The 16,473-nt window shown below is 48.6% G+C and overlaps 1 protein-coding gene and 1 long non-coding RNA gene across 2 annotated transcripts in view; both read right to left on the bottom strand.

The window, feature by feature from the left end:
• LOC118315332 (c-Maf inducing protein) overlaps positions 1-16,400 on the bottom strand; it is a 34,187-nt gene extending 17,787 nt beyond the window's left edge. The window contains exons 1-2 of the mRNA XM_035642551.2: positions 15,435-16,400; positions 1,345-1,470 (exon numbers count right to left, since the gene is read on the bottom strand). Of these exons, the coding sequence (XP_035498444.2) occupies positions 1,345-1,470; positions 15,435-15,788 (480 nt within the window). The 5' untranslated portion in view covers positions 15,789-16,400. The remainder of the gene's footprint in view (positions 1-1,344; positions 1,471-15,434) is intronic.
• LOC118315338 lies at positions 5,797-7,459 on the bottom strand. The gene is made up of 2 exons (XR_007030940.1): positions 7,336-7,459; positions 5,797-7,063 (listed from the first exon to the last, which is right to left on the bottom strand). It is a non-coding gene; the product is annotated as an uncharacterized LOC118315338 (long non-coding RNA).
• Positions 16,401-16,473: the final 73 nt, after the last annotated feature.

Below are 16,473 nucleotides of genomic sequence, written 5' to 3'. Positions count from 1 at the left end.
TCTGATCAGTGTTCTAGTCAGTGTTCTTGTCAGTTGTCTGGTCAGTGTTCTAGTCAGTTGTCTGGTCAGTGTTCTAGTCAGTGTTATAGTCAGTTGTCTGGTCAGTTGTCTAGTCAGTGTTCTAGTCAGTTACCTGGTCAGTGTTCTGGTCAGTGTTCTAGTCAGTGTTCTAGTCAGTGTTCTAGTCAATGTTCTAGTCAGTGTTCTAGTCAGTGTTCTAGTCAGTGTTCTAGTCAATGTTCTAGTCAGTGTTCTAGTCAGTGTTCTAGTAAGTTACCTGGTCAGTGTTCTAGTCAGTGTTCTGGTCAGTGTTCTAGTCAATGTTCTGGTCAGTGTTCTGGTCAGTGTTCTGGTCAGTGTTCTAGTCAGTGTTCTGATCAATGTTCTAGTCAGTGTTCTAGTCAATGTTCTAGTCAGTGTTCTAGTCAGTGTTCTAGTAAGTTACCTGGTCAGTGTTCTAGTCAGTGTTCTGGTCAGTGTTCTAGTCAATGTTCTGGTCAGTGTTCTGGTCAGTGTTCTGGTCAGTGTTCTAGTCAGTGTTCTGATCAATGTTCTAGTCAGTGTTCTAGTCAGTGTTCTAGTAAGTTACCTGGTCAGTGTTCTATTCAATGTTCTAGTCAGTGGTCTGATGAGTTATCTAGTCAGTGTTCTAGTCAGTTACCTGGTCAGTGTTCTAGTCAGTGTTCTGGTCAGTGTTCTGGTCAGTGTTCTGGTCAGTGTTCTAGTCAGTGTTCTAGTCAGTGTTCTGGTCAGTGTTCTGGTCAGTGTTCTGGTCAGTGTTCTAGTCAGTGTTCTGGTCAGTGTTCTAGTCAGTGTTCTGGTCAGTGTTCTGGTCAGTGTTCTAGTCAGTGTTCTAGTCAATGTTCTGGTCAGTGTTCTGGTCAGTGTTCTGGTCAGTGTTCTAGTCAATGTTCTGGTCAGTGTTCTAGTCAGTGTTCTAGTCAATGTTATGGTCAGTGTTCTGGTCAGTGTTCTAGTCGGTGTTCTAGTCAGTGTTCTAGTCAGTGTTCTGGTCAGTGTTCTAGTCAGTGTTCTGGTCAGTTACCTAGTCAGTGTTCTAGTCAGTGTTCTAGTCAGTTACCTGGTCAGTGTTCTAGTTTCTCCTCAGACACTACATCTGTTTATAAAAGTGTGATACGGTGATTTCTTCACCTTCTGCTCTGACAAGCCTCACAATTGTTTCATCATCACTCGCCGTCACTCGGTGGAAACCGTCGTTAAAGCTGCAGTACTCACCGCCACAAACGTCAAGTTGGTTTACAGTTTCCTTTTCAATTCAAGGATCCAGGATTCTCATGTAGAAACAAACATTTAAATGATGCGAAGACGCCGCGTGGTTGTTACCTGCAGCAGGACGGTGCCGCCGGGGAAGCTCAGCTGGACGCAGTACTTGGGAGCGTTGTCCCAGGAGAGGAGCTGCAGGTCCTCGATGGCGCTGTACGACAGCGGCGTCTCCATGTAACCGGTGGGCTGAGAGAGAGAGAGAGAGAGAGGACATTAGTCTGCTGGTGTCCCACGGTCGGAGAACATACTGTGTGTTTAAACAGAGCCGCCGCCGGGATTAAAAAAGCCATTTATTTCTTTTTACTGGCAGTCAGCTGGAAAGAGCAAAAAGAAACATCACCTGGGGCCTCGCCTGCCCTGGGTAAACACCAGGTCGGACAACACGTCCACATGCAGCCGATCGTACACAGAGCAAGTTATCTTTATCAGCTGTGGCCACATTTGATATTGTTCCAAGTGAACAGCAGCTGAATGCTGAAACAAGGTGGAAAATCAATTTGGCAAAGGCCATTAATCACACAATTACACAAAACATCACCCAGAGAGACATCGTCCATGTACATGTACACACACAGTACCAGGCCACAACCTGTTTGCTCGTCTCAGAGCGATTACAGAAACGCTGACAAATGACCACAAGTTTCCGGAGCCAGGAACAGAAGAGAGTCTTTAGAGAGAAACAGGGGGGGGGGGGGGGGGCGAGCGCAAAAGCCACAAGGAAACCGAGCTTGTATATATCTTCTTCTCACGCCCGGAGGAGTTCGAAGAGAAATGTTTTAATGCCACAGTGTGTCTATAATAAGACGCATTGGTTGGTCGGTGATGCAGAAAAAAACTGCAGTAAAAATGAATCAGCTTTTCCCAGACGTCCGCGTCACTGCATGACTTGGTGTCAAGACCTCGTCGATTAGAGACTCGCACCGACGCGTCGCGCACACGCAATTCGCCAGTGGCTGTTGCCGGATGGAGATTCTGACAGACCACAGACATGAGGTCACAATTCTTCGTAAAAATTAAAAGAACAACTCCTGAGAAAATCCTTTGCTTTCCATGTCACCGGTGGACAAACTGTGGCCTTCACTTTTCAGTGTGCGAGGCCGAGAGACCGTTTCAGAAAACAGCCGAGAAAATAGGAGAAGTCAAAACAAGGCGATGACCATAATCATGGAAAAACAGGGAAATCAGAGAGAGAACATTTAGGACTGAGATGTTTGTGAAAACAGAAAGGTTGATTCATGGTTCAAAGACGATACAGGAACCAGCGCCGGCGGTGCTCCGTCTTCAGCTTTAGCTTGATTTAGCTTTTAAAAGTGGACAACAGCAGCAAAGTGTCTGTTCTTACTCTTCAATACATTATTATACATGTTTACATTTTAATAAAGGTGAATATTGTCTGAGATGAATTGGAAAAATATATACGTTTCTTGTTGAAAACAAAATAAGTGGAAACAAATTAGCCTGTTTCTCTGTTAGATGAGAAACGGTTAGCTTCACTTAGCATTGACAATGGAATCGGGGGGGAAACAACACGTCCGCGGTTGTAAAACTGTTGTAAATCCACTGTTCACCGAGACTTTCGACGTAAAGTGGCGAAATCCTGCTCGTGATAAAACACTTTGCTAGGTGACGTTATATGCTACTTAGCATGTTATGACACAATGGCGTCGTATGACGTTCTGCCCGCTGAAGGCCAGTTTCAGGCCTTTGCGTCTCTCTGTGGTCAGATTACGTATGAAACATTAACCGACAGAGAGATCCACCTGGCGCTCACGGGGGAACATACTGTCGACTACGGAAGGAAGCTAAAGTGCAGACTTGCAGCTCGGGAGTCGGGTGGTCAACTTCTGGCTCGGAGGTCGGTACTTCCGAGTTTCGAGATTATAATGGAACGACAACCCCGACTTCGTGGACCTAAGGCATAATGGAACGCAGAACACGAAGTCTATAAATAAAGCGACAGTGGTGCTAATTCGTCTCCTTGAAGTCGAGCCCTTGTAGGAATCTGCTAACGGCTTCTGAAACCCAATCTGTCAATCACACCCACTTCACGCAGCACAGAGAATTTGAGTCTTAGTTTTTCTTGCGTCTTCCCTCTTTGGTCCCTCTGTCTTCCACAACCTCATGGGAACTTCATCAGAGAGAAAGTCGGGAAATCTGTTCCACTATCTCCATCTGTACAATTCCACAGTGTCAGAGTTCGTGTTAGGGTCTCCTGAGGATAGTCCCTGTCCCGGCTTTTGTGTTGCTAAGGAGTTTATTATTAAAAACACCAACTTTGATTTCTTCATCCAACACAGATTGTTGAAGAACCACATCCGCTTCAGCTGGACGACCGTGGCTCTAACCACTTACGATGAAAACACATTTGCTGAAAGCTTGAAGACGTACAAACAACAACACTACAAACAGCGTCTTCCTTCCTTACATGACTTAAAATATGGATATTTATGAATGTACAAGGACAGTGAGGATACTGGTAGTAGACGCTTAATCAAGCAGTGTGTGTATGTCACATGTTCTTGACAAGAACGGATGATTTCAAAGGCCATGGACATATTCTGAATACTGAGCCGTTCATATTCCTCCTATTGAACTCTTCAGACGGGAAAATCTTCAGATGGATGAAAAGAATATTTTATAATGAAGTTAAAGAGTACTGATGATGAGGATATTGGTAAATATACAGCATACAGACAAATCTAAATTACTCCTACCATTAATAATATGAATGATCCAATAAGTTGGGGGGGGAACAAATTAATATAGGCCTACGCCTGCAAACTGTTCTGGTATCACTCCACTGCCTCGCTGCTCCTGACACACACACACACACACACACACACACACACACACACACACACACACACACACACACACACACACACACACACACACACACACACACACACACACACACACACACACACACACACACACACACACACACACACACACACACACACACACACACACAGCTCCTCTCAACACAAACACATCTAAGTAGTGTAACATGGAAGAAGCGGCGGGCCCCGGTCTTGTCCTGGCGTCTCGCTTCAGACGGGTGGTTCTCTTTATTTGCATCCATCTCTCTCTCTATTGAGCAAACAGCCCCCCCCCCCAACTGGAGAACAAACACGCTACTCCTTTATTTACGCTGCCCCCTCCACCGCTGTAAAAGCGAGCTATAGCTCTTCTGTCCAACTCCCTCTGCCAGCACACACACACACACACACACACACACACACACACACACACACACAATCCCTGTTGTGACACTGCTGCACACATACAGGATTTTCATTATGGACGACGTCCACGGCAAATATTGGTTCTGGGGGCGAGATGTCTCATTTCCTTGGAAGAGTAAACGTCAACCTCACGTCTGTGTGTGTGTGTCCGCTACCGAGTGGTGTTTCTTTTTCATTTTATCGTGTTTTGGCTGGAGATGGACACAAACACTCCACAATAACTGACACAAAAGAGCGGCGTATGATAATTGTGCGCCGAGGAGGGAGAAACGTGGCGTTCTGTTTTTGTCTGAACGGGCGGAGACAAACAGAAGGAACTTCAATTTTCTGATAACCAGCCGAGGGGGGGTTACCATAGAAAACGTCCATCCTGCACGAGAGCGTACAGCGATCGTACAATCTCTCTCTCCATCTTCTCTTCTTTCTTTCTACTCAGCTCTGTTTTCCCCCTTTTCTTTTCTTTCCTTCTCATCTTGTCTCCTTCTGTTCTGCTTTTCATCGTGGAGGAGGGTCGGAGGAGGCTACGGCTCCTCTCGTCTCCTCTCCTTGCTGCCGTGTTGCCATAGAAACAAGCGGATGAAGATGTACAGTATGTTATGTATTATGTTTTTTTTCTCATGGTTGGTTTCCAGGGAGAAGCAGACGGGCAGCAGAGAAAAACTACTACACCAGCGCGTCGCAAGTGAGGATTTGCTCCATTTCTCTGTTATTGTATTCAGTTGTAAGTTAAATATCAAGTGAACTTAAAGCTTTTCAGACCAAAACACATTTTTCCAACGGTGCCATTTCACAAATATGTTTTCCTGTGATTTAAAGAGACACAACAAAACAAAAAGTGAAAGGGCTCCAGGAAAGTCGGTGAAACCGTGAGTTCTGGTTCCGGCTGTCGGCTCCGCTTTACCATATGAGCGTTAGCGTTAGCTTCCTTCCCCAGCCGCCTGCTCAGTTCCCTAGTCCCAACAAAAACTTGAACTTGGTTGAACTTGTGGGAGTCACGCGAAGTGAAAATTCGATTTGTGTTCCGTTTGGTGCTGGTTGTGGTTATTTTGCACCAATATGTCGATGATGAAGGCCTCTACATCACCTAATTCATATGTACATGGCACTGTAACACATCCACCCCAGAAAATAAGACCACAATAAATGCACCATTTCTCCATGTTGGGAAAAAGAGATATATCATATCTTATATCATCATAACACAGACAGGGAGGTGTGCAAGTCTCAACAGAAGAATAATAAAGAAGTAGAACATCACTCAGTAGAGCTCAGACAAGTTTCTTTAAATTCAGTCAAGCTGCACCAAAATCACACCCCCACAGAATCAGTCCACTAAAAGTTCCTGATTCATCTCATCAACATCCATCTCCTGGAAACATAAAAAAAAACAAGGTATTCCTGGATCCGCCGCTTTGTCCTTTGAACCACGCCAGAATTCTATGAATTCTCTCTTGGCCCATCGTGTCCCAGCGTCTCACCAAGTTCACTGGAAAAAAACAACAAACAAACCATCGGGACAGGAAGTGAAAACAGAACCTGCATGTCGGAGGTTAAAGAAAAAAAAGCTTCTCCTTTAACTTCCAGGTGCGCTGTGACTTTGGAAAGTGTCGGCTGGCGTAAACGCTGAGTCACACATCAACAACACTATCAGCTCCCTGATATGTTACTGTATGTTCACTGTACGCCGCAGGGAAGGGAGAGAGAGAGAGAGAGAGAGAGAGAGAGAGAGAGAGAGTGGAGGACGAAGGAAGAGAAGACGGGTGAAAGATCTGACCGATGGAGTTGCAGAAACCTTTCAGGCGTTTGGCTCCAGGGCTCCCGATCAGAGATGCTTATCTCTGACGGTCTGATGAGTCAATGGTCACATGTCAATGGGCAATCTCGCCACTTTCGAGGCGGATCCAGAGAGATTGGCTGCCGCGGACGCCACTCGTCCTCTGAACGCCACAGAAGTCATTAACTTCAAATCTTTTGCATAATCACTCGGAGAGTTGAACTGTGACTCGCGTGCGTCTACTTTAAACCACAAACGTGTCAGTCAGCCCTCGAACACACCGTGGAATAACGTTTCATATTTAATACCCAGAGTTTTAGTTATGACTTGTAAATGCTCATTTGAAAGGTTTTCTACACACTTTCTTTTCCCCCTCTTCCATTTCTTTTCTCCTCATTTCTTTAATTTGTGCTCCGTCCTTTCCTTCCCTCTTATCTCCTCTTTTTCTTTTACTCACGTTTTTCCCATTCTTCCCTGATCCTTCCATCTTCTCTCCCTCCTCTCTCTTCATCATCCATCATTCCTGCACTCATTTCCTTCCCGTCCCGTCCTCCCACCTTCCGTCCATTTGCCTCTCGTCTCCACCCATATTCTGACCATCATGCTCCCACTCCTTCTTTGACCGCACCTCAACTCATCCTCGTTTCCACATCCTCTTTTATTATCCCTCCTCCGCTCCTTCATTTTCTCTTTCCTCGTCTCGTCCCGTTCTCCTCTCATCCTCGGGTTTACGTTTTTGCCCATCTTTTTTGGACACCTTTTACAGTATGACAAGAAATGAAAAAAACATTATATTATTATCATATGAGTCGTTCCCTTTAAAAAAACAAACAACTCTGGCTGCGAAAAAGCTAAAAGAACACGGCATGAGCGTGTAATTAAAATAATAACCGACGACAGAAACACTGTGGCAACTGCATGAAGTTCGTTTCACATGAAATAAATCATGAGTTGGCTGCTGGAGACGGACCGCGAGCGGCTGAGAGGCCAAACACCTCTTCCTGTTCCCCGTCATCATATCACATTTACCAATAATCACACGGCCGACGCTCCGAACAAAGGAAGGACATTGAGCAGTGACCCGGATGTGGAGGGTGAGGTGACGCCATGTGGCTCCGTCTGCTCCGAGAGCAAACACGAGGACATTTACAAAAACGTGAATCTGGCCGTGAAGCCGCTGGACTGACGAGTGGCGTCGCCATGGGAACACTCGACTTCTCCGAACGCTAAGGAACCAAAACAGAAGAGACGCTGCTGCTCCGTGGTTCCACACGACGCTCTCTGAACCTCTGGACTCCATGAAACAAGCTGTCGGTCGTGAAGACGCTTCGCCTCCAGACCGCCGGAGGAACCAGCTGAGGAATGTGGGTAAAGGCCGTTTGTAAAACACGCCACATGACGAGAACAACGGCCTCTTCTGAGAAACTTCTCAAGTCCAGCTCGAAGGCGAGGGAGAGTTTTCAATACGTGGATTTCCTGTAACTGAGCGACCGACACGCAGAGGAGACAATCTACTTCCTGTCGGTCATCAGATATGAAAAACTGCATTAATTAAAAAACTGCATTAATGAACCTCTCTCTCTCTCCCCCCTCTCTCTCTCTCTCTCTCCCTCTCCCTCTCCCCCCCCTCCTCTCTCTCTCTCTCTCTCTGTCTCTCTCTCTCTCTCTCCCTCTCTCTCTCTCCCTCTCCCCCCCCTCCTCTCTCTCTCTCTCTCTCCCTCTCTCTCTCCCCCCCCTCCTCTCTCTCTCTCTCTCTCTCTCTCTCTCTCTCCCCCTCCCTCTCTCTCTCTCTCCCCCCCTCCTCTCTCTCTCTCTCTCCCTCTCCCTCTCCCCCCCCTCCCCTCTCTCTCTCCCCCTCCCTCTCTCTCTCTCTCTCTCTCTCCCCCTCCCTCCCCCTCTCTCTCTCCCCCTCCCTCCCCCTCTCTCTCTCCCCCTCCCTCTCTCTCTCTCTCTCTCTCCCCCTCCCTCTCTCTCTCTCTCCCCCCCCTCCCTCTCTCTCTCTCCCTCTCTCTCCCTCTCTCTCTCCCCCCTCTCTCTCTCTCTCTCTCCCCCTCCCTCTCTCCCCCCCCTCCCTCTCTCTCTCTCCCTCTCTCTCTCTCTCTCTCTCCCCCTGCCTCTCTCCCCCCCCCCCCCCCCAGATTTTATTCAGTGACAGAAAGTGAGCAAGGATAAACTCCCTTGTTGCTCAATGTGATCAGACAGAAGGTTGCGACTCGTCATTCTCTGTGCTCACGGAGAGTCGGACAGTTTCACTTCTCTTCATGTTCTGACGAGGCCTCGGACGAGTGACGGCTCCACGCGTCACTTCTCTTTCTCTGTCTGACACCGAAACCTGATCCAACTAACTGTCAACACTCACAACCGGAAAAAAGAAAAGCCTCACTTATGTGCAAAGAGATATGAATTGGACGACGCCATATATTTATTTTTCTCTGTGTGTGTGTGTGTGTGTGAGAGTGAGTGAGTGAGTGAGTGAGTGAGTGAGTGAGTGAGTGAGTGAGTGAGTGAGTGAGTGCTCACAGGTTTGTAATCATTCTGTTTCTCTTCCCCTTTATTTTGCATTAACACAAAACCACTGAGCAGCTGATCTGAACCTATACTGTACTTCTCTCTCTCTCTCTCTCACACACACACACACACACACACACACACACACACACACACACACACACACACACACACACACACACACACACACACACACACACACACACACACACACACACACACACACACACACACACACACACACACACACACACACACACACACACACACACACACAGGAGCTTGTGAGTCTGATGTCATACGTGTGTGGAAACAGAAAAGTTTGACATTTTGCACCTGTGCATCAAAATATAGACTTTAAAAAATGTATATATATTATAAACCCTTTATCCAATTTTGCGTCTTTGCATTATTTGCATCGCTGCGTTTGCGTTGCCCGGCAACAGTGACCATGTACAAACTTAAAAGGCAAAATTTTAAATGTCAGAAAACCGACGGCTTAGTGTGCTTCAGATCATTTTATGACCAAATACAACTTTCACACAGTCGAATATTCTTCTAGCCAATTAAACCCCCGAAGAGACCAGACCCACTGACGACACGGCTCGAGGACGCTGAGCCCAAGTGAACTGGTTCCTGCATTGTGTATTATTTTTTGTAAGAAAAACAGTCTGCATTGTTTATTCTGTACAATAACAGATTTCATATCGGTAAACATAAGTATGTCTAGAGCTGCAACTAACTCATTATCTTCTCCATTAATCCATCAGTTGCTTGGTTCATAAAAATGTCGATCGTGTTTCCCAAAACCTCGACATGATGTTTTGTTTTGTTCACACACCAAAGATCTTCAGTTCTCTGTCACAGAGGAGCAAAGAAACCAGAACATCTTCACATGGAAGAATCTGAAATCAGAGGATTCAGAACTTTTTTCCCATAAAAACGACTTGAACCGGTTGATCGATGATCAGAAGAGTCTGTGATTCATGTCGTCGTGGATCGACGAACTGCAGCGTGAGATATGAATATGAACATTAAAGCCTCCGCACGCGCGCATGAAGAAAAACGCACTCGTCCGTTGAGCTTGAAGCAGAACTCACATGAATTCCTCCTAAAAAAATGCGCGAAGATCAAAATGAACTTTAACGCCGACACAAACATGAGGTTGTTTTTCTGCAGCCGAGCGAATGAGCCCATTTCTGTGGGTTCACGGGGACTCGGCCTCCTGCTGGTGGATCTGATGCACTCAGCGATGTGCCGAGCGCCGGACGCTCTCCTCCGCCTGCGCTGGAAGAAGACGGACGAGTCGCCATTGTTCTCCTGCCCACACAGACGCTCTGTGTCGCCAGCGGCGACGACGATGACGACGACGCCACTCAGGAAATGCACATTCATGCTTCGCCCCGGAGTTGAAAGGAAAACAGCTCTTCCTCAAATATCAGCCTCTTTCACAGAGCGAAGAATATGACACACACACACACACACACACACACACACACACACACACACACACACACACACACACACACACACACACACACACACACACACACACACACACACACACACACACACACACACACACACACACACACACACACACACACACACACACAGTATTTCTGAATAGAAAGAAGAAAAACCCAGCAACCTCAAAACAAAAGAATCAGCACGAGCGTCTTTGTCTTCCTCTTCGTCTTCTTCTTCGTCGTCTTCTTCTTCTTCGTCGTCTTCGTCTTCTTCGTCTTCTTCTTCTTCGTCTTCGTCGTCTTCTTCTTCTTCGTCGTCTTCTTCTTCTTCTTCTTCTTCGTCTTCTTCGTCTTCTTCTGCTTCGTCGTCTTCTTCGTCTTCGTCGTCTTCTTCTTCTTCTTCGTCGTCTTCTTCTTCGTCTTCGTCGTCTTCTTCTTCGTCTTCTTCGTCTTCGTCGTCTTCTTCTTCTTCTTCGTCTTCTTCTTCGTCGTCTTCTTCGTCATCTTCTTCGTCTTCGTCTTCTTCTTCTTCGTCGTCTTCTTCTTCTTCGTCTTCTTCTTCGTCTTCGTCTTCTTCTTCTTCGTCTTCGTCGTCTTCTTCTTCTTCGTCTTCTTCTTCGTCTTCGTCGTCTTCTTCTTCGTCTTCGTCGTCTTCTTCTTCTTCTTCGTCGTCTTCTTCTTCTTCGTCTTCTTCTTCGTCTTCGTCGTCTTCTTCTTCTTCTTCGTCTTCGTCGTCTTCGTCGTCTTCTTCGTCTTCTTCGTCGTCTTCTTCTTTGTCTTCTTCTTCGTCTTCTTCGTCTTCGTCTTCTTCGTCGTCTTCTTCTTCTTCTTCTTCTTCGTCTTCTTCGTCTTCGTCGTCTTCTTCTTCTTCGTCTTCTTCTTGTCGAGGCCACATTCATAACGGTTCCTGTCATAAATCCACGGCAGAACAAAGGTTCACCAGAGGACGGGTGGTGATGTTTTTCACCCGACGTCAGTCTGTTTGTCTCTGGAGCGAGAAGAGGAATCCTGGTCTGTGAGCACCAGATACAATTGACAGGCTTCTGTTACTTCTCATGTAATGAATCAGGCCTTGTACACAAGTCAAAGGCACCACTTTGTGTGTTTGTCGGCAGGATTACGCAAAAACAACTGGAGCTGCGACAGTTCGTCGACCAGTAATCGACTTCATTAATCGCCAACTATTTTAATAATCAGTTAATCGGTTCTCGTAGTTCCATAAGAATATGTCCTGGTTTCTTTGCTCCTCTGTGACAGTGAACTGAAGATCTTTGGTGTGAGGACGAAACTAAACATCACGTTGGAGTTTGATGAAACACATTTGATCCTCAGGAAAAAAGCAGAAAATTAAAGAATTTGAAGAAAGAAGGAATATAAATAAAAATAAGCAGAAAAAAGGAAAAGGACTAAAACAAATAAAATAGGTTTTGCTCATAAGAATAAAAGTCTTTCTTCTCCTCTACCTTCCTTTTTTTACGTTGTTGTTTTTTAAAAATGTAAAATTAATATTCAGTCTCCTAGAAAACTGTTGAGGCAGCGTCCTCATCCTGTGGGTTATTATCTCCATTGTAAAGATGATCTGCAACATGTTCATGTTAATTAATGTTTACACCTGTGCACTTGAATGCAACTCACCGGTCCACACAATGTACAGCTGTTATTAATTCAACTGTATAGATCACAGAGGTGAGTTCAGGTACATCCAGTCCAGTCCAGCTTTCACGTGGGTGACTCGTAACGCTTGGTGTCGACAAGCAGACAATTGTTTTTCCTGTTCAGATCCCACAGACGAGATCCCTGGGAAGCGGCAAAACAAAAAGAAAAGAAGGAGAAAAAAAAGACCACAGACCAGGAATTGTTGTCGAAAAGAGCTTCACCCGATTCCTGCTCCCACGGAGACGGGCGGTCTCCTGGTTGTCGCTGAGCGCCGCTGGCCAAAGTTCAAAGGCGGAGCCACGACCGCAATCAATAAAGAACCAGCGCTGCTGAGTGCCGCTCGCAGCAAACCGCTCAAAACCACATGTACTGTGGGAGCAACACGGCACCAGACGGGGCCACACAGGGAGGAACGGCACGACGGGGCCACACGGCGAGGAACGGTACGATGGGAGGAACGGTACGACGGGGCCACACGGCGAGGAACGGTACGACGGGGCCACACGGCGAGGAACGGCACGACGGGGCCACACGGCGAGGAACGGTACGATGGGAGGAACGGTACGACGGGGCCACGCGGCGAGGAACGGTACGACGGGGCCACGCGGCGAGGAACGGCACGACGGGGCCACGCGGCGAGGAACGGCACGACGGGGCCACGCGGCGAGGAACGGCACGACGGGGCCACGCGGCGAGGAACGGCACGACGGGGCCACGCGGCGAGGAACGGCACGACGGGGCCACGCGGCGAGGAACGGCACGACGGGGCCACGCGGCGAGGAACGGCACGACGGGGCCACGCGGCGAGGAACGGCACGACGGGGCCACGCGGCGAGGAACGGCACGACGGGGCCACGCGGCGAGGAACGGCACGACGGGGCCACGGGAACGGTACGACGGGGCCACGGGGCCACACAGTGAGGAACGGCACGACGGGGCCACACCGCGAGGAACGGTACGACGGGGCCACGGGGCCACACGGCGAGGAACGGTACCACGGGGCCACCAGTCCTGCCCCAGTTTGCTCAAGCGGTCCGGTTGCAAACGACAGGGCCGGGAGGCCTCGTCACGGCAACTTAGTTTTGTTGCCGCGATACATCGTCCCAGAAATGATCGCCATAAACAATATTATCGTAATTCTGAGACCATTTTTTTGATACTGACTCCGTGAGCTCCCAGTTCAGGACGATTAGTCGTTGCTCGTGCAACATGTCCTACAGGATTTGTGCTGCTGCTGAGAAGAGTTCTCAAAAGTTTAGACTTTGCGTTAAGGCCTCAGACACGACAAGCAGTTTGAGGAACATGGTGCCTTTTAGAAAAATACTAGGAAATCCATATTTTCTGACATCTTATAAACCAATAGAGTCATTGATCACGACGAGAAAAGATGTTATGTCAAGATTTTGCGTAATCCTGCCGACAACAAACGGACAGGGGTGAAAACATAAGCTCCTCGGCGCAGGTATTAGTGGTATTGATCGGGGTTGTATCAGGATGGCGGGGTCGTGCCGGAGGAGACGGTGACGCCAAAAAGACGGCGGTAAAACTGTTCACGTTAAGAAACAGGAAGTGCAGGCAGCGAATCATCCAGCGAGCAGGTCGACCCTGAGCCCGACGTGGGACCAATGAACGGCTAACGTTACACCGAGGTTTTGAATCTGGTTCTTCCCATGATGCAGCGTGTCCAGTGGACGTTTCTACTGAAACCCGCCATGACCCATTTATTGCTTCATGATCAAATGTTCACTACGCAATCGTGTTTCACGGCGTCGCTGATTCGTTCTCACCACAACAACAACAAGCCAGCGGACGTTCAGTCGAGTCAGACGACATCGCTGAGATTTTTAAAAAAGGGGAATGGAACTCGTGTAAACATGAAGGTGAAGTGAGTTCAGGTGGTTTTTTATCCTTCACCACATCCCGACTCCTCGGGAGCGGGTCTGACGGGCAGACGTCCAAAAGAGCCTCCAACAAGGCTGTTGATAAAACAAATGGGCCTCGCTTTCTGCCAAATGTCAGAGGTGTTGATGATGACAACAGACGGGGGAAATGAAGGCGCTATCCTGTTGAATTACAGACATGTATCCTGTTGTGGTTACGGATTAGACACGTCCATGTCCGGGCATGATATGGAACGTTCAAGATGCTACATGTACGTGGGTTGGAGCCTGAGCGATATGGATTTTGTGGCGTCACAACATACATTATCTCAAGGCACTTCAGGGAATATTGTGAGGTCTCGACCTTACTATGTACAGTACGTACATTTAAGTGGTGCTTTCTGTTAATTTCACCTCAGGGAAGCTTATATATATATATATATATATATGTATATATAGAGAGAGAGAGAGAGAGAGAGAGAGAGAGAGAGAGAGAGAGAGAGAGAGAGAGAAAGAGAGAGAAGTGATCGGGCCCAGCATAGAACCTTGTGGAACTCCGTGACTGACTTCTGTATGAATGCAAGAGTTTTTGTTAATATTAATAAACGGAAATCTAGCTGATGAATATGACTCAAACCATTCTAGTTCCTTTGATGGAAAGAGGAAGAATCCAGATTTCCTGACAACATCCTACTCGCCACTGTTTGGATTACCAAGCATGAGTCGTAGCCACGCCTCCTCTATGACCAGGATATATCCATTCATAAGGTTAATGAGGACATGAAGGCCTGTTGGCACCGACTGATCGCTGAGTGAGTAACAGAGGAAATAGTCCCAATGAAGTAACAACCGACCCAAGCTCAACTGGCCAGAATATAGATAACAGAAACGTTGATCCTATCGACATTATCCTTCCGCTCTGCACACAAACCTTCCTTTTTAACAGACAGGAAGCAACGGCGCTGAAGTTAGCCTCCGATTCGGCAGAAAGTTAAGGGGAACTTAAAACCACGACACCTAGACTCGTCAAATCTGGACTGGATGGTCACCGAGAGGCCAAAGACTCTTTAAAACATTTATTCTATTTGAGAAAATGCTTTTTTGTTTTGTTTTTAAAGGGTGATTTCACAGTTGCACACTGCCAGATCTTTGTTCATAACTTGTGTTTGAAGTGAAAAGATGCTCAGGCAAATCATAATGACACACACACACACACACACACACACTTCAGGGGCCTCTCCAAGGAGACCTTGTGCGTCCTCTGAGAGCATCAGAAGGTCCACGGGTCACAGATAGGTGAAGATGTGTGCAGCACAAGGGAGTGGTGGAGATGAGGAGGAGGAGGAGGAGGAGGGGGGGAGAAGAGTGGGGGGGGGGGGGGGGGGGGGGAGAGTGTTACGGATGTTATCAGCAGAAAGGGCCGTGAAAGCTGTGACACGCGGCCTTCTCGTAAAGTGCGTCAACAAACACGTCTGTGCGTAATCTCAGTGCGCGTCGGCCGCCGAGTCCAGACAAGAGAAGACAGACAACAAAGCTGCCCGATGTGACACGCACACACACACACACACACGCACACACACACACTGAAGGCCCGGGGGGGGGGGGGGGTACTCACGGTGGCCGAGGTCAGGCTGCTGTCGGTGAGCGTGAGGTGGTGCGGCTCCCACCGCCGCAGGAACTTGGAGGTGAGGATCTTGCTGAGGAAGGTGCGCGGGTGCTTGACCACGCACACCTGGATGTCGCCCTCGTGCAGCAGCTTGTAGCGCATGCCGCTGCTGCTGCAGTGGTGCAGGGACCTCTTGCACGGGCCCCCCGCGCCCAGCCTGGCCCCGGGGCCGCCGGTGTTGTTGTTGTTGCCCTCCGACATCTCCCCCAGCAGAGGCTTGTTCTCCTCGCACTGATAGAACTGGTTGTTGTGCAGCTCGTTGTTTCCTCCGCCGCCGCCGCCGCCGCCGCTGGTGAAATCCATACTTCGGTGTAATCCAACAGTTTTATTGTCTCCGAACGTTGTAGGCGTCGCACCGGATGACAAAAAATCCTACATACATTAGAGAAAGGGAGGGGGGGGGGGGTCCGACCTACCTACCAACACGACCTCGGTGACTGTGGACGAGGCCGAGAAGCGCCGCCGAGCTTATGGAAGGAGGATATCCACGGGTTTTATGGCACAGCGCAAATAATCCACCATTTTCCCTCCCGCACGGCACAAAGCCCCGTGAACCGTCTCCACGGTGCGTCTCGTCTCTCCTTCCCCCTCGACCACTACCAACACCTCCTCCTCCTCCTCCACCACCAGCGGAGAGCTATTCAATCTGTTAGGGCCATGGCCTTATCCACTCCGTCCGTCCGTCCGTGCGCCCCCGGTGCCAAACTCCACCGTAATAATCCACAGACGAGAGAAGGACGCGCGCGGGTCGAGGCACAAAGACGCGACGGCGAGGTCTCCAGCGGCCTCCTCGGTGGGCCGGTGCGCGCTCCCTGGGCTCTCGGCTTCCTTCTTCTGTTCAGCTCGTTCTCCTCCTTGTTCTTCTCGCGGTGGAAGAGCCAGCTCGCTCGGGCAGCGGCGCGCCGATTGGTCGGCGCGCGTTCATGTGATACCCGGACTGACGTCAATGGGGAGGCGAGCGGATGAGCCGTGTGTCTCGACTGTCTGC

This window comes from Scophthalmus maximus, chromosome 7, assembly GCF_022379125.1.
Source record: "Scophthalmus maximus strain ysfricsl-2021 chromosome 7, ASM2237912v1, whole genome shotgun sequence".
NCBI lineage: Eukaryota > Metazoa > Chordata > Actinopteri > Pleuronectiformes > Scophthalmidae > Scophthalmus > Scophthalmus maximus.
The sequence above is the reverse complement of the archived record's forward strand: the minus strand, read 5'-3'. Positions and strand labels throughout refer to the sequence as shown.